This window comes from Trifolium pratense, linkage group LG5 (assembly GCF_020283565.1).
Source record: "Trifolium pratense cultivar HEN17-A07 linkage group LG5, ARS_RC_1.1, whole genome shotgun sequence".
Classification (NCBI taxonomy): Eukaryota; Viridiplantae; Streptophyta; class Magnoliopsida; order Fabales; family Fabaceae; genus Trifolium; species Trifolium pratense.
In genome coordinates, this window is record NC_060063.1 from 20,026,160 (window position 1) to 20,044,391 (window position 18,232).

At 35.2% G+C, this 18,232-nt stretch overlaps 4 protein-coding genes and 1 non-coding gene across 6 annotated transcripts; 4 read left to right on the forward strand and 1 right to left on the reverse strand.

Annotated features, from left to right (window-relative positions):
- Window positions 1-605: 605 nt before the first annotated feature.
- On the reverse strand, window positions 606-1,994 carry LOC123886209. The gene has a single exon (XM_045935542.1). It carries the CDS (start codon window positions 1,992-1,994, stop codon window positions 606-608), a length of 1,389 nt encoding a protein of 462 aa, XP_045791498.1.
- On the forward strand, window positions 1,342-1,447 carry LOC123887773. Its single transcript, XR_006801771.1, has one exon. It is a non-coding gene; the product is annotated as a small nucleolar RNA R71 (small nucleolar RNA).
- A 2,450-nt stretch (window positions 1,995-4,444) lies between the features above and the next one.
- Window positions 4,445-11,534, forward strand: LOC123886210. Its single transcript, XM_045935544.1, has 4 exons — window positions 4,445-4,744; window positions 8,294-8,884; window positions 9,449-10,171; window positions 11,328-11,534. Exons 1-4 carry the CDS (start codon window positions 4,445-4,447, stop codon window positions 11,532-11,534), a joined length of 1,821 nt encoding a protein of 606 aa, XP_045791500.1.
- On the forward strand, window positions 10,064-14,113 carry LOC123884065. 2 transcript variants are annotated; one of them, XM_045933065.1, is made up of 4 exons: window positions 10,064-10,954; window positions 11,123-11,177; window positions 11,328-11,828; window positions 12,028-14,113. In XM_045933065.1, the coding sequence occupies exons 3-4, from the start codon at window positions 11,634-11,636 to the stop codon at window positions 13,780-13,782; spliced, it is 1,950 nt and encodes a 649-aa protein (XP_045789021.1). In that variant the 5' UTR covers window positions 10,064-10,954; window positions 11,123-11,177; window positions 11,328-11,633; the 3' UTR covers window positions 13,783-14,113. The 2 variants fall into 2 exon arrangements, with proteins under 2 accessions (XP_045789021.1, XP_045789020.1); XM_045933064.1 differs by having other exon boundaries at window positions 10,097-11,177.
- Window positions 14,114-14,819: 706 nt separating this feature from the next.
- LOC123886211 (putative cyclin-D6-1) lies at window positions 14,820-16,496 on the forward strand. The gene is made up of 7 exons (XM_045935545.1): window positions 14,820-14,978; window positions 15,153-15,254; window positions 15,338-15,451; window positions 15,595-15,787; window positions 15,865-15,983; window positions 16,065-16,130; window positions 16,266-16,496. The coding sequence occupies exons 1-7, from the start codon at window positions 14,820-14,822 to the stop codon at window positions 16,494-16,496; spliced, it is 984 nt and encodes a 327-aa protein (XP_045791501.1).
- The last annotated feature ends 1,736 nt before the right edge of the window (window positions 16,497-18,232 follow it).

Genomic DNA, 18,232 nt, shown 5'->3' on the forward strand with positions numbered 1-18,232 from the left:
CTCTGAATGATTGCACTACAACTCGCATCTAACTGAATGACTTCATCATCGTTGAATTTTCTCTTCTTGGTTAGAATTTCTTTCATGAACTTTGCATATGTAGGCATCTGTTCCAAGGCTTCAGAGAACGGAATATTGATCTGTAATCTCTTGAAAATATCCAGAAACCTAGCGTATTGCCTTTCTTTGTCTTTCTTCGATTGAGCATGTGGATATGGCAAGTGTTGAGCTGGAGGACTTTTCTGAATATGCTTTTCATCTCTCACCTTTTGATTCTTGGTCTTCCTCTCATTACTCACCTCTCCCTCAAGCTTTTCTTCATTGTTTGTTCTATTTTTTTGATTTTTTTCATTTTCAACTAACACTCCCTCTTTATTTTTTGCTTCTGCCTCTTTCTCACTTCCTTCAATCTTCTCTTCTTCTTTTTCTCTTGCTTCAACAACAGTCCTTTCCACCTCAAGATTGTCACCAATACCTTTGCCAATCTCTATTCCACTTCTAGTTTTGATGGACTTGCAGTGTTCTTTCGGATTTGGTTCAGTGTTTGCGGTGAAAGATCCTCCTTGATTATTGTTGCTTGTCATTTGCTTCGCTATCTGACCAATCTAAGTTTCCAAGTTTCTTAACACTGCATCATTGCTTCTTTGATAAACTTGGTTTTCTTGCTGATGTTGTTGTTGTTGCTGCTGGTATTGTTGCAATTGTTGCTGCATTTGCTGGTTTTGTTTCATAGTCATTTCCATGAACTTATTCATTGTCTCTTCCAGGTTTGAGTTTTGATTTTGCTGAGGAGGTGGCTGATTGTAGCTTTCATATTGTTTTTGCCTGTTTGATGTGCCAACATCCTGTCTCCAACCTTGACCATGGTTTGAGTTACCACCTCTTTGATAACCTGAGTTGTTCTGATACGGTGCTTGTCTTTGTTGGTTACCCATGTAATTCACCTCTTCATCCGCTGGAGGACAATGACCAGTTGGATGGTCTCCCGTACAAAGCTGACAATACGCAACTTGCTTTGGTTTGCTTGATCCTTCCTGCATCTCCTTCATTTGTTGTGGGAGCTTTGATAATTGCTTTGTGATTTCTTCTAAAGATTGTGAGATCAATTTGTTTTGAGCCAACACTGCATCACCTGTACCAAGCTCAATAACTCCTGGTTTCCTTTGAGACGGATTCCTGCTATATTCACCTTGATGATCACTAAGTGCCATTTTTTCAATAATTGCGGTTGCATCGGCGGCACTAAGTGACAATAAGGATCCACCAGCTGTAGCATCTAGCAAGAGTTTTGATTGTTGAAGCAGTCCGTTGCGGAAGATATGAATCTGAGTAAGTTCATCAAAACCATGACTAGGACATTTCCTTAACATAGACTTGTATCTCTCCCAAGCTTCACAGAGTGTCTCATTAGAACCTTGAGAAAACACAGCAATAGATGTTTTGGCCTCCATGAACTTGTGGTGAGGAAAGAACCTTTCAAGAAATTTTTCTTCAAGAGTGTTCCAATTAGTCATGACTTCAGTAGGCTGGTCTAAGTACCATTCCTTAGCTTTGCCGATCAATGAATGTGGAAACCCTCTTAAGAATGCCGCTTCTTCCTCTGCTGCAGTAGTTCCAAGCGAACCAGCGATCTCATAGAACTTGACAAGGTGATTATAAGGATCCTCATGAGGTAAACCTGAAAAAGGGTTAGCATATAACAATTGGAGGTATCCTGTTTTCAGCTCAGTCTGTCTGGCTCCAGCTTGTGGTCTTGCCAAATGAGCCAAGCGTCTTGGGCTATTATGGCACGGCCCCGGAGTAGGTGGTGGAGGTTCTGCCATTGTTTCTTCGGCAATAGAAGATGTTGAAGAAATAGAAACAGAAGTTCCCTCTTGCTGCTTCTTTTGTTTGGCTAGTTGCTTCCTTTTCTTTCTCTGACTATTATTTTTTCGAGCTGTTCTTTCAATCTCAGGATCAAAAAGTAATTGTTCAGCCGAAACCTGTCTTCGCATAAAAAAACTTAACAACCTAACCACACAAGTTAGCGTGCACGATGGGAATAAAGTAAAACAAAATTTAAAGGTGCAAAAATGCTTAAAACAATAGAAATTGTAAAAATGCAACTAATATCAAACGCCAGTCCCCGGCAACGGCGCCATTTTGTTACAGTACAAAAGTAAGTTTAGAATTATCGTCTCCTCAGGGACTAGTGTGATATTAGAGACCATTCAACAATAACCATGATTTTAAGTAAGGATTTCAAGATTGTTTTGTTACGAAAACTATCGAACATGTAAAGACGAAATTGCGATAAAAGATGATTGAAATTATCAGAGAAATGAAATTGCTGGGATTAGTTTTCAACTACTCATTCATATATATATTTCTTTAATCAGTTATACAGGTTTTAGCTATTAATCAATGAAATTCCTGGCACACAGTAGTCAGATGTTGAACCCAAATGCTATAGCACTTAGAATCGTATGATGTTGAAGTGCAATGTTACAACATCTGGTTACTGAAACATAAGAAGGATAAAAACAACAATAAACAGCAGAAGGTAAAGAACACAGGGAATTGTTAACCCAGTTCGGCGCAAACTTGCCCTACTCTGGGGGATACCAATCCAGGAAGGAATCCACTATGGTAGTATCAATTCAAAGCTAAACTCGCCCGTTTACAACCTCTCACTTAATCACTACCCGTGCTAATTCTACCTAGGAACTCCTAGATATGAGAACCTCCGCTCACTTCCCCTCAACCTTACAACCACTGCAAGGATTTGACAACACAGCCCCTGTGTTGTTTAACACATTCAACAATACCCAAAAACGGAGACACTCTCCAAAACAATAACCCTAGCCTAGCTCTTGTGCTTAAAAGCTTTAAGAGTACTACCCAGGTAACACACACCAATTCTATTATCAAATCGATAACAAGAACGGCGTACATAGACACGAAAACCCTAAAAGACTACATCTTTGATATTTGGTATTTGATTCCGGTTTCGGTGAGTAGAACAAAGTCTGAGCCTTCCTTTATATAGGCAAGGGCTGACTTGATGAGCAAACTTCCAGAAGAATATATTCTTCACAAATATATATTTTTATCAAATCTTCCTTCTTGAATATATTTTTCCATCAAATCTTTCTTCCAAGATTATAAAAATATATTTGTTGTTCCTAAATATATTTTTAATAATAATCTTCCGCTCCAATTAATCTTCAGTGGTTATATTCTAAAATCAAATCTTTTGATTCTATATTTTAAAATCAAAACTTTTTGATTATAAAATATTTTAATCTCCTTGTGAATCAAGTAACCTAGCTTCCAGTAGCTTCCTGAAGATTCTTCACACATCGTACGCCTTCCAGATGCAAGTCGGTGCAATATATTCTTTAATCAAATCTTTTAATCAAAGATTATGCACAAATGAATAACTTGCAGACGCACGTTACAGGGTGCAGGATGTTGTGCCCACATGTTGTAACATCGTGGTCCAACATTTGTCTTAAGTTTGTTTTCACAAAAATTAAGCCAACACCCAAAACATCAACAATCAACTTTATCACGTATTACTCTTCGTACGTTTTCGTTCCCAAATAACGACGAGAAACTATTGCACCTATTAATCCCCGATCCCTCGGGTAATTAATCAATACAATATCCTTTAAAACCTAATACTTATGTGAATAGTAAACCCAAATCTATCCCTAGAATTTAGATTTAATAGATATTATTCTAGTTCAATGATTCAAAACATATATTCCTATACTATTTCAAATCAAAAGGATAAACAAAGAAAGCAAGAATAATATCAAGATTGATTAAATCACCAAAACCATATATAGGATCAAGATCAAGAGAAATACATATTAATAGAGTAATCTACATCTAATCCCAACAAATAAGATGTTTAGTTACCCATCATATTCTTACAAAGATGAAGAGAATTGAAGTGATCCAACATAATGAGTTGATTCCTCAACAAACTTGCACAATCCACCTTCAAGAACTCTTAAAACTAGCTTTAGGGTTGGTTATGGGTGTTACAGAAAAAGAACCAAAGAGATATCTCATTTTTCTGATCTAAATTTCTATTTATAACATTCAGGTTCTGCTAAACTCGCCGGGCGAGCTACCCTTCGCCGGGCGAACTACATTACTTCCTCTGTGGGTTTGCTGACACGTGTCCCACTGACCTCTTTGACCGCCTCAGGTCGCTGGACCTCGCCGGGCGAGCTTGGGCGAGCCTAGCTCGCTGACCTTCGCCAGACCTCGCCCACTTTTTCATTTCCTGCTGGATGTTGATTCGCCAGGTCTCGCCGGGCGAGCTTGGGCGAGCTTTTGAAATTTCAACTCTTTGTTTCTTTGTTCCAATCCTGTCTTTGGCCTGAATTTCCTACAAAATGGTTGGGATTTAGACAAACTAAGTAAATTTAACTAAAAAGCATATATTTACATGATTTTGGGGTTTTCACAAAGATTTCTTACAAAACAAGTTAATAAATGCGTTAATATATTACAAGAATTACTACTTTTAGGCACTTATCAGATAGTTGCAAAATTGGGAACATATGTCATTGAAGGTAAAGTGATATCTGACAGCAATATTGGTGAAAAAGCTTTTATTTCTAGGTTATCATTGACTTCTTCAGATAAAAGAATTCCATTCAAATTTCAACGTAGACAGTTTCCAGTGGTTGTTTCCTTTGCTATGACGATCAACAAGAGTCAGAGTCAGTCACTTAAACATGTTGAGGTATATCTTCCACATTAAATTTTCTCTCATGGTCAACTATATGTTGTAATGTCAAGAGTAACTTCAAGGAAAGACTTGAAAATGTTAATAACCGGCAAAAAAAAAAGATACGGATGAAACTGAAAATGTTGTTTATAAAGAAGTTTTTTATATTAACCATATGTCACATATATGTAAATTATTATGTGACCCGTGCGAATGCACGGGCATGGTGTCTAGTTGATATAATGAGGATAACGATCTCTTGTTTAATTTCAATGTAATTTTCCCTTTCGGGTTACGGCCCTCTATGCTATTGTGTAGACCACACGTACTACTTAATGGAGAATTGAAAAGTCACCTTACATCACATATACTGAATAATAGTGTTATTAGCGTTCCATCCCAAAACAACCTGTCAATTTCGAAATTCAAAATGTCTCCTACGGTCCTCAACAATGAGGCATATTATCAAAGAAAATCTATCTTCGAGATCTCGACAAATCTAAAAGGGATACAACAACAACAACAAGATTTGATCTCAGCCTATAAACTTAAACAATACTAAACAAGCCCTAGACCCTAACAACGGAAATAAATTTAGATTATTTTATTCGGTGTACTAAAAAACAAGTTGACAATAAATAAAACATACCTAATTTTGAGGTCCTCAAATGGAGTATTCCAGATTAGATCGTAAATTTTATCATCTTCAACAAACTACCTCGACAATATTCCCATGTTTCACAAGCCATCATCTCGTCATCATGACCTAAAGACTTGAAGGACAACTGTTTCAGACTAAACCAAGACCCAAACAGAATGAACTTTATTGCGATAGTACATCCAATATATAGTCGGAACACGCTAACCTAACAATCAGACAATTTATGATGGGGTCAAATAAGTGATTGACCCACCAATCACGATGTGAATCTCTTTCTCAATGCTTCGAGATGAATTTGATACAGCGATTGAAATTGTATTTTAAAAAATGTTATGCCAAATGACACCTTTTTATGGGCCCAGTGACCCTATATAAAGTAATCAGAGAGTTTCTTTTTGCACCCCCAAGTCTCACACGCACCCCTGACATATCCAATTTATCCCCTCGCTACTTAGGATGCGAGTGTGTAAATAGCAAAAATTGGGGCGAACCTTATAATTTTTTTTTTTTGGCCTCTACACCCTTCTCTCATCTTCGATCAATTTTTTTTCGCTCTCTAAGTAGCGAACTATGTCTCCGTTCGCACCCTAAGTAGCGAGTGTTAATATTTTATACTCAAATTGAACGCCGGCACCCCCATAAATGAAAAAATCATGAAAAAAAAGAGTTCGCATCCTAGAATGCGAACTCAATTCGCATCAACTCTTTTTTTTTTTTCTCATGATTTTTTCATTCATCAGTTTGCATCCGAGGATAAAATATTAACACTCGCTACTTAGAGTAGCGAGTGTCAATCTCTTTTTTTTTTATGATTTTTTCTTGTTCGGTGAGTTTTATATTCTAATATTTATTTTCATGTTGCTTGTGAAACAATGTTAAGGGTGATTCTTAAACAACACTCGCATTCTTTAATCCATCGAGATAATTTTTTTAAAGACAAAACCGTGAGATTTATACGCAAAATTCAAAATAGACAATAATTGAAAAATATGGATTGAGATTGGTACAATATGATTTAAAATAGAGTAAAATAATTAAAAAGTGTACTAATATTTTAGATAAATACCCCTAAATTATAAGTGATGGGGTAAGCTTTACTGTCATTTACCATGTAATTTTTTAGCAAGTTGTTAAAAAATATATCACCAAAAAAAATTAATTAATTCAATAAAAAATAATTTGCAGTTCATTAATTCTTTAGTAAACGAAATTAACTACATATTTACAACTCATTAACGACATTGCGTAAAAGAAAAACTCATTAACCAATATATTGGACTCAAATAGTTAATAAGTTAATGAATTGTTTAAAAAAACTCAATTTCATTTCTGAAAATAATTCTTATCATAATTTACTTACTTCACCATTGAACTTTAGATTATCAAATCATTTCCCTTAATAAGAATAAGACTTAATAATAAAAAAATATCATTTTGAAGTTTCAACTTGCTTTTATTTTTTATTTTTATTTTTGGAAACAAGGACTTATTTTCTTAAATAAAAAAAATGAAAAAAAACACGACGTCAACTTAACTCGAGTGTGACGAACTCAGCCGAGTCACGTTCTAACTCGGCCCGTTTTTAAAAGTAAGTACAAAAATGAGTTGATTATGTTGCTTTGTTCATTCCTCGCAAATTCACCTCTTTCAACAAAACCAACAAAGGTTCTTTTTCTTTTCCCTTTCTTCTCCTTCTACAGTTCTATGTTAATGTATAATCATCATCTTCAAATATATATATATATATCTTCGATCACCCATTTATTTGATTATGTGTATACTTGCTCTTGAGTCTTGAATATGCTTTTGCTTACCCTTTGATAATAAATACTTGCTAGCTTCTCAAAGCTTAACAAACAAATATTCATTCATTTTCTATCTTATCAACAATCCTTAACTTCTTCATCGTGTTTCTTTTATGTTATGTTATTATGTTATGTGTGTGATAATAACATATGTATTTTTCGATTAATAGTTTGTTGTAATGTAGCTGTGTGTTCAATCTTCGTGTTGTTGTTCATCAATGTGTTTGTTTGTTATCTTTTGGTTTTCATGATTTGTTTGTTTTACTTTATTTTATTATTGTGTATTAATGTGCAACAGTTTTGATTGTTTGTGTTTGATTGTGAACTTGCATACATACAAGTGGATCTGTTCTTTCTGGGGTTCATTGTCATGTTTCTAGTCAATCAAAATTCTTCACCTTTATATAAAGGGTTTTTGTTTTATATGTTTTCCTTTGGTCATTCTCTATATGGTGTATTCATTTTGAAGTTGTGTCGAGAAATGCGTATTTAAGAAGAAAAATAAGTTGACAAATTTTGGTTTATTCATAAGAAAATCTTAGAATTAGAAGTCGAGCTTAACTCAACCCTACAAAACTGGTCTGTAAGGTGAAGATTGTCTCTACTTATAAACTCATGTTCAGGCTATCTCACATCTAATGTTTACATTGTATTGGAAATGTTTTAGTCTTAGCTTTGTTTTATTTTTGGTACAGAAAAAAATATGCTTTATTAAAGTGATTTTTGGTAATGAAAGTTGCTCATGTTACTTGTATTCTATTATGATCATGAGTTCATTGATAGTTATTAAAGTGAAAACATTTTGTTAGATACAGTAACTAATATGTTAAAAGTGTTTATGAAATCTGAATTCCTTCAATAACTATCATGTTGTGATCGAAAAACCAGTGGCCTGGTAGATATGAATGGGTGATGAGCAACAACACTGTATATTACTTTTATGCCTAGTTACATTTACAATCGATGTTTGAAGTACGTTTCTTGATGATGTTATCTAATCTATATTTTCTTTATGACATTTATTCTTAAGGCATGGTTTGAGTTTATACTTATGAGGTTTTGTTTTTCTATATTTCTCGACAGATGGTACTTTTTCAGGAGAATGATAATGATATTTTCATGGAGCATGCGTCTCATGAAGGCCTTGATTCGAGTTCTCGTATAGGTCCTGAATACCAGGCGAAAATTCCTTCCGTTATTAAGAAATCAGAGCGGTGTTCACTTCGAATGAATCTTGCTGATTCATTAGCTGTGCATGATAAATCACTTTCCTTTGCAATTGGTTTGCCCATCCCAGTCACATGGATACACAATGAAACGGAGGATAGTGGACATGAAGAGTTGCGATATCATGGAGACATCAACTCATGTCAATTGGCTCCTGGCATATTGAGTAGCTCCTGGAGTGATGCTGATACAAAAAGTTTTCTACTTGGTTTGTTTATTTTCGGGAAGAACTTTGTTCAGATCAAAAGATTCTTAGACAACAAAGAGATGGGAGAAATACTTTCATTTTACTATGGAAAGTTTTACAAAACTGATGGATATCGTAGATGGTCAGAGTGCAGGAAGAAAAAAGGGAGAAAATGTATGATAGGCCATAAACTTTTTACTGGTCCGAGGCAGCATGAACTGTTGTCCCGCTTGATTCCTCATGTCTCGGAAGAATCTCAAGATACTTTGTTACAGGTATTGTTCATGCCTCATGGTGCACTACATGCTTAATGGCTATCTATCCCTATTTTATAGATTCACTAACCATGTAGAAGAATAGAAGTTGTTAGGAACTTAGGAATAAGGACTTTGTATCAATTGGAAATAACTATTTATGCATGAGCTTCAAACGATGCTTAGATTGTTTCTTCTAGTAAATTTGATGTTGCAAAATGGTGGCTTCACTAATTTATGGAGCATCTTATTTGCTTAATGGACTCCATATCTTTTGGAAGTACCTTTTATTCATGAGCTTCAAACAACAATGCTTAGATTGTTTATCCTAGTCCATTTGCTGTTACAAAGTTAAAGCTTCACTAATTTATGGAGCATCCTATTTCTTTAATATTACATGCTATGTGCTTTACATACAATGGTAATTGCGATTGAATAGCTGAGTCGATTAAAATTTTATCGCGACATATCATGATTATCTGAGCCTCTATGTTATTATGTCCATACCAGTACATGTTTACTTTAAATTACTACAGTAAAATATATCATTTGTTTCAGTCTCATTTTGCTTATGTTTATACTTAGGTTTCTAAGTCATATGTGGAGGGCACAACTTCTCTAGAAGAATACATATCTTCTTTGAAGTCTATGGTTGGAATTGGTGTTTTTGTTGAAGTAGTAGGTATTGGCAATGAGAAGGGAGACCTTACTAGGCTTGGCGTGGAACATGGGAAGAACAGTCGGGCGTCTTCAGCTCCAACCAGCAAAGCTTTGTCTTCTCTTGGACCGAGTGATATAATACAGTCTTTAACAGGAGGATATCGGCTTAGCAAAACCAAAAGTACTGAACTCTTTTGGGAAGCTGTTTGGCCCCGCTTACTGGCAAGAGGTTGGCACTCTGAGCAACCAAAGTATCGAGGCTATGTGACCTCCAAAGATTATCTGGTTTTTCTTGTTCCGGGAGTTGAGAAGTTTTCGAGGAGAAAACTTGTGAAAGGTGATCATTACTTTGATTCTGTTAGCGATGTCTTGAGCAAAGTAGTAGCTGAACCGAATATTCTTGAGCTTGAAGAAGAAGAAGCAGCAGCTAATGTTGGTAGCTTCAATGAGGAAGACACAGAAAAGGGATCAAATGAAGATGATTTATCCGATGATCATCGTCAATGTTACCTCAAGCCCCGATCTTCTACTTACAAAAAAGATCATATCAAATTCATGGCTATTGATACCATTTTGGTGCATGGCGGAAAACCATCTGATTTAAGGAAATTGAAACCTGTTCCTGTCAATGCAGTGGGTAAAGTTGAGGTAGATGCTGCTGGTAAAAATTATAAAGGACAAAAATATATGAGGAAAGTAAACCGTAGCAAGGATACCTCTAAAAGCATAATACAAAATTCGACAAAGTTGACAGTTATTGATACCAATAGACTTTCCGAAGGAAAACTATTGAAGCTGAAAGTGAAACCATTGAAATGTCCGTCAGTTGAATTAGAGGGTGCTTCTACAACAGCTGATTTATGTCTTCAGCATCACTGTTATAGTTATTAATATGGCGGAATTTGAACAAATTGCTATTGTTCCATTATACGTTGTTTAGTACAAAATGCTGTCAAATAACGGCTATAGCGGCACTATAACACTGTTGCACAGCGAAATTTGAATGAACAGCTGTTTTCTGCAATCCAGGATTGACAACACTGGTCATGAGTAAGCGCGGGAGAGGTCTAAAATTGTCCAATTATATTATAGTTTTGTAAGGGTTGGGAGGTGCTGGTTGATGAACCAACATCTAGAATAAATTTCTTAGAATTGGGCTGGCCCCCCAACTTAACCCTTACAAAACGGTTATAAACACATGTTCATCCCATATCTCATCCGATGCGAGACTCCTAACACACCTCTTTGATTAAAGAATAGCAAAACATGCTTTGGAATACAAGGAGGATTTCTTAATATGTCAAAGGAAATAAAGAATAAAAACTAAGTCACTGACAGAAAGCTTTAACATTTAATGTGTTCACCGTTTGTGCTCATGCTACTGTTATGTGTCTGATAACACAGGGAGAAAGATACTTGGAACATTTTCCGGTATTTAATATTTTGATTAATTGTTTACAATATTTGATTGTAATGTTGGTGTACTCAATCTTCTTGTTGTTAATCAATGTACTTGTTTGGTATCATCTGGTTTTTATTTTACTCTTCATCGATTGCACATTCTAATTGGTTTTGTTATCATGTATTAATCTGGATCAGTGTAGATTGTGAACTAGCATACAAGTGGATCAGGGGCTGATTATATAGTTTCTTGGTAATCAAAATTCTTTATCTTTATATGAAGAGTTTTATTTTATATGATTTTATCCATTGGTCATTGTATGGTGTATTTATGTTGAACTTTCTTCTTAAACCTTGATTTGAGTATATAATTATCAGGTTTGTTTTCCTATATTTCTCGCAGATGGGGTCCTTTGAGGAGAATGATAATGATATTATCATGGAGGATGCATCTTATGGAGTCCATGATTTGAGTCATCGAATAGGTCCTGAGTACCAGGCGGAAATTTCTTTTGTGATTAAGAAATCAGAGCAACTTCGAATGAATCCTGCTAATTCAGAATCTGTGCATGATAAATCATGTTCCCTTGAAATTGGTTTGCCCATCTAAGTTGCATGGAGTGATGCTGATACAAAAAGTTTTCTAATTGGTTTGTTTATTTTCGGGAAGAACTTCGTTCAGATCAGAAGATTTTTAGACAATAAAGGGATGGGGGAAATACTTTCATTTTACTATGGAAAGTTTTACAAAAGTGATGGATATCGTAGATGGTCAGAGTGCAGGAAGATAAAAGGGAGAAACTGCATCATAGGACAGAGACTGTTTACTGGACCAAGGCAACGCGAACTGTTATCTCGCTTGATTTGTCGTGTCGGTACAGAATCTCAAGTTGCTTTGTTACAGGTATTCAACTTTGTCATCTCATCTCCATGAAAGTATTACATGCTGTGCATTTGATAAAATGACAATTATGATTGAATAGCCGAGCGAAATATTATTTTACTGTGATGTGCCATGGTAATTTGAACCTCTATGCCCATACCATTACCTTTTTATATATATCGTTTGTAACAGTCCTCACTTTGCTTATATTTATACTCAGGTTTCTAAGTCATATGTGGAGGGAATAATTTCTCTAGAAGAATACATATCTTCTTTGAAGTCTATGGTTGGAATTGGTGTTCTTGTTGAAGCAGTAGGTATTGGCAATGAGAAGAGAGACCTTACTAGGCTTGGCGTGGAACATGGGAAGAACAGTCGAGCGTCTTCAGCTCCAACCAGAAAAGCTTTGTCTTCTCTTAGACCGAGTGATATAATACAGTCTTTAACAGGAGGATATCAGCTTAGCAAAACCAAAAGTACTGAACTCTTCTGGGAAGCTGTTTGGCCCCGCTTACTGGCAAGAGGTTGGCACTGCGAAAAACCGAAGAATCGAGGCTATGTTACTTCGGAAGATTATCTGGTTTTTCTTATTCCCGGTGTTGAGAAGTTCTCGACGAGAAAACTTGTTAAAGGGGATCATTACTTTGATTCAGTTAGTGATGTCTTGAGCAAAGTAGTAGCTGAACCAAATATTCTTGAGCTTGAAGACGAAGAAGCTAAAGATGGTAGCTTTAATGAAGAGAAGGGATCAAATGAAGGTGATTTATCTGATGATCATCGTCAATGTTACCTCAAGCCCCGATCTTCTCCTTACAAAAAAAATCATACCAAATTCATGGTTATTGATACCAGTTTGGTGCATGGCGGAAAGCTATCTAATCTAAGGGAGTTGGAATCTGTGCCTAATTCAGTGTCGAAACTTGAGGTATATGCTGATGGTAAAAGATATAAAGGGAAAATATATACGAGGAAAGTAGGGCATAGCAAGGATACGTCTAGGAGCGTTAAACAACTGAGATATCCGCCCGTTGAATTTGGAGATGCTTCTACGAAGGCCTCTGATCTTCTGAGAGAGTGTAAGAGTGGATTTTCAACTGATGATTTGCCAAGGATGGTGGAAGCTAAGATGCTGAGATGTAGCAAAAAGAAAATCAGTGGAACTGATGGTTGCAGGAGTGTATCTAGAAATTATGCAAACAAGAAGGTTGAAATCAAGAAATGTCAACAAGTCAACGTGTTAGACGATAACCGACTGAAAAGGATCATAAAATATCATTTCAATCGGAGGGTAAGAACAGGTCATTCTAACCATGTAGCTGTTCCGATTAAAAGGAGGAGATTGACTGCCTGTGCCAAGGCAGAGGAAAGGCGCATCGTTGAGAATTCTTCAGGAGGTAAAGGATCAGATAAACTAGGATTCTCTCTATCTTCTAGCTTTCCAGATTCCAACAAAAATGTTTGTGATCCAATTAGTCATCAGCAGAATGGAAGTTCAACAGCTTTCTCGACAGAAAGAAATGTGAAAGAGAATAATGAGATGAACATTCATAACGGCAGTTATCAATGTACATTTGAAGCCAAGAGGACAAAGGTCTGCAGACTGATGAATTGGTTGATAAAGGATGAAGACTCTGAGTATTATCAGAAGCTGAGAGAGTTTGAATATAAGAAGGCCACAAGAAACAACTTAAACCAGGTTGTGTTGCAGAAACATCAGAAGAGTTTGGCAAATGAGGTCAACCGAGAAACAGATGGAGCAGTCATCAAGACGAAACAGGCTGATGGAGCCTCAACTTCTTCTGCACCTAATGACGATGAAGTGGTCATTCTGACCAAAGCAAAATATGAAAGGCTGTTGCAGAGTGCTGAGAAGGTTGATAAGCTTGAAGAGAAACTTTCACAAATCCTGAACCTTCTTCAACAGAGAAACATTGTCATTTCCGACGAGTTAACAACTCAAATGTACAACTGTTGAATCTGTAAATTTCCGAGGGGTATACTACTCAAAATCGTTTGTGCTCGAAAAAAAATTGTTTTTGGAATTCAAATTTCTAAGGACCGCCCTTGTTTTGCTCTAGTCGCACCTGTTTTAATACTACCAGATAGTTAGTTAATTTTCTTAAGGGTCATACTATACGGTGCCTCCAAGGCAAAGATTCTTTATAAAAATTTCATGTACTATTTTTCAGATTATATTACCATTTTTGGTTCCTTAACTAGTGTTCATAATTAGTTTGTTAGAATATTTTAGTTAGCATTGTGTTTGTAGTTTTAAAGTATTTGTGCTTTTAATATATCTATGAGATTTTGATTTGTGTATGGAAAATATATTTTGGGGAAACTTATGTATGACGTTGAGAATATTTTTTGGACAACAATTAATTCATCTTTGTTTAAGAGTACTACTAATGGATATATGAATGTTTGTCGCACATTGAATAGTGACGTATTCATAAGATTGTTGGAGTTAACAGTTAATTTATTTGGGGATGTCACATTGAAGTTTTAGATGAAATTAACTCAAAATTTAACATAAGTTATAAAAAATTAACACAAAATTTAATAAAAAAAAAACAAACTTATGTGAAAATCAATAACATAAAAAATCAAATTGAAATTTTTAAAACATAGATGACCAACTTAAAATTTAAAATAAAAATAAAAACTAAAAACTAAAATATGCAATTAAGCCAAAATAAAATTATTATAATAGTAATTCTTTAGAAATAATGATGTCATGCACATGCGAAATAAGCAAGCTATACTGTTTTTGTTGTTTTTTCTAACCAGTATAACTTTAGCCATTAGATTGATTTAAGGGCTGTGATATATGCAGATCCGTGTCCTTGAAACGGCGTCGTTTAGTAATTTAAAGCAAAGTTAAAAAACTCGCGGGTTTTCCCTCCGTTTCAAATAACCGTCAAATAACCACCAAATCACTTCTTCTTCTTCTTCTCAAACTTTCCATCTATTTCTCTCATTTTCTCATTTCACTTCAACCATTGTTCATCAATGGATTTCTATAGAGAATTTCCTTATCCTACTGCGAAGGATTTTGAAGTCATAAAATGCTACTTAGACGCCGAAGTTGAGTTTATGCCAAAAGCAAACTTCTACAATGACGATCAAAACATTCTAATTCGAAGAAATGCTGTTTCGATGATCGCCAAGGTAAGTCGTTATTTCAAGCTTCGTTGGATTCTTCACTATATGAAAAATAAAATTGATGATCGATTCTTAACCTCTTTCATTGGTTAGCTTCATTAATTAGTTCAATTTCAATTTACTTTCCGAATTGTTTTGCATCTCACTGTGAAAACTTATTCATGCTCAACTTAAACTCAGCTCACAACTAAGGAATTCATGGACTGGTTTGATCCGGATGCTTATGTTCCGTATATTGCAATGAACTACTTTGATCGCTTCGTGTCCCATTTCGGCATGAAGGTAACTACTTTGATCGCTTTGTTAAGTTTCATTTTATTTGAATGCTTTTCTGTTGAAACTAAAAATTCTTTGATTTTTACTAGTACGTGGAAGGCCAGACCATGACAGAAAAAGTTAATCTGATTGCTATATCTTGTTTCACCATATCTGCCAAGATGAGAGTAGACTCGTTTGAATACTGTTGTTGGTTTCTTCAAGTGAGTGTCATTTTTTTTTCATAAAATTAAAGTGTTTTTAATCCCTAAGCAGAAGGCTAAATGTTGATAATATTTGTATAACTATTTAATAATGTCAATTTTCTAGTTTTTAAATTCACAAAATGTACTTATTTGTTGCACAGAGGGTCATGAAAAATCTTGGAATAAAGAGTGTTATGGTTATGAAAACGGAGCTTGTCATTCTCCAAGCACTTAAATGGAGAATGAAACCCGTGACTCCCGACTGTTTTCTAAACTCCTATTACCCTTGCTTCAAAGATTTCGGTGGTTTTAATCGCCGTAGCATTAATGAGATCATAGTTCAAGCTCAAGGAGGTAAGAAAATCTCACATAACATATAAAAAAAAACTCACATAACATATAACAATATAATATGATTTCTTATTCTGCAGAGCACACTTTTGTTGATTTTATGCCGTCTCAAATTGCACTCTCCGCTCTTCTGGCCGCTTCCAAACTTGCATATCCTTTGCATAAGGAAAAGATTGAAAGAATCAAAAGCAATGATAAAGTATGTTGACTGAAATTTTTTCTGCCACTGATAATTAATGCAAATTGAGTTTCACCTAAATGATAATTAATGATATTTTAGGTGTATCTATCATCATCTAATGTCAATCTAATTTCATATAACAAGGCTTACTTACAGTTTACCATAGTAATGAGACAATGTCTTTTGACAGAATTTTGTTGATTTATACACAAGGCTTACTTACAGTTTACCATAGTAATGAGACGATGTCTTTTGATCGTTGATTTACTTACAGTTTACCATGGTAAATTCCTGGGGCAGGTGAAGGACTGTGCAAAAAAGATGATAGATCTTTGCAGAAGAATGAACATCAGGATTGACACCCCTGGATCTTTGCAGATGATAGATGGGACTGTGGTCGACATGAAAAAACTGGATATAGGCAAGATGAAGACTTCTCAATTGCAGGTGCAGGAGGAGCCGGAGAAGTTATATGATAAAACACCAAAGAAGCCACTGAACTTTGAGTTGAAGTGGGTGCAGCCACAATAATCTACAACTGTAAGTAAGCCAAGATACCATGGAAATAATGTAAATTTAGGCTTTTCTACTGCTGCATAGACTTGGGTTTTTTGTGCTTTTCATTTAGCTTTATGGTCTAGCCTGGATTTGAACCATTGCCAGTTCAAAATGATTCGGCAGTTTCTTGTGCAGTTGAAACTGTCGGTATTACTGGCATTGCTATTGAAAATGACTCTTTTACTTTTCTAATTGAATACTTACTCACAAATCTTTTCAACGTTCTAAACTTTTTTATGTTGTTATTTCATCGAGTAATAGTTATCCATATGCTTCACAAACTGAGCTTATTATTACTAATATCAGCCACTTAATTTATTGACTCATTGGCTTCTATGAGCATAACAAACGTCATATTAGTTTAATGCTAAATTTCACACTGATTAGTGGCTGTCATGACCGATCTGGTTAAGTAGCGAATGCTAAATTTATTGATGATCTTTATTTTTTCTTTATTATAATAGAAAGAGTCTATATATAAGTATTTACTAGTTACTAGTATATTATAAGTGCTTATGCTATGAGCGTTTTATTGAGATGTTTCTCCAAATAGGGTCTAAGACTAATATTAGAAGCAGTATTAACACTTATCATATCAAAGGAGACACATTCCAACTTCTGGGTGATCCGGTTGAGATAACAAATCCAAACAGATTGAAATTGCAAGACATAACAAATCCTAATGTATTCTTAGTTACATTTGATTATACTCTACTAAACAAACCAAACTTTGAATAGTATACCTGGATTGATAATTGCGAGAAGTGCACGAGATCAGCAAACATGGCTTCTGATCCTGTATATGTGAAAAAGAAATGGTGAGAATAACTGCATAAAATATAAGTTAGCCATCAACCAAACATACAGACCTGTTATGGACAGCAAAACTCCGCCAAGGGCCATCCAAGCTCCAGTTTGAGTTTTCCGAATAAATCGTAAAGCATAAATTGGACAGAGTGCATGGTATATCTGAGGGTTCCAGAAGAATGTATTATATATTCCAATGGTACTGATGCAAAATAGCCACGCAATAACTATCGGAGCGAACAAGAAGCCAACCCTATGCGTGCCAAAATGTTGAAGCGTAAACAAGCCTATCAATATGATGCATGCAGCTGGAACTTCTACATCTGTCAGTAACAAGTTTCGAAAGCAATATCAGTGAGGAATATGTCACACATCTTTCAGATAAATTTGAGTGGCGTCAAAATTTGAATTGCAGATAAAAGTAAAAAAGACATAGATTGGACAAACAAAGTTAAGGAATAATAAGACGGCAACGCTTCTTTTGGCTTCTTTAATTCTTTCTCATAAGTTCATTATTCAAGAACCAAATTCTAATTCGTCAAAAGTATAAAATTTTGAGACGGGTCTGCACGTTAAAAGAAGTCATATTACTGCAGAATATCAATTTTTCAAGTGATTCCTCCTTGTGTACTCGTCAAATAAAACAATACAATGTCGAATTGACAAAAACATTGCATAAAACGATAAAGAAGCAAAAATGCAAACAATGAAAATGCAATATTTCATAACAAAATGTTGCTAATTGTACCTACATCTCCGACTGTAGATTCATTGCAGTTCCTTTCTATTATTTCAAGTTTATATATAGTTTACAGTGTACAACTTCACATTTCAAGTTCCTGCTCATCATGTCACTGCCCGATCAAACACATTACACTTGTTATTTAAGTTATATGCCTAAA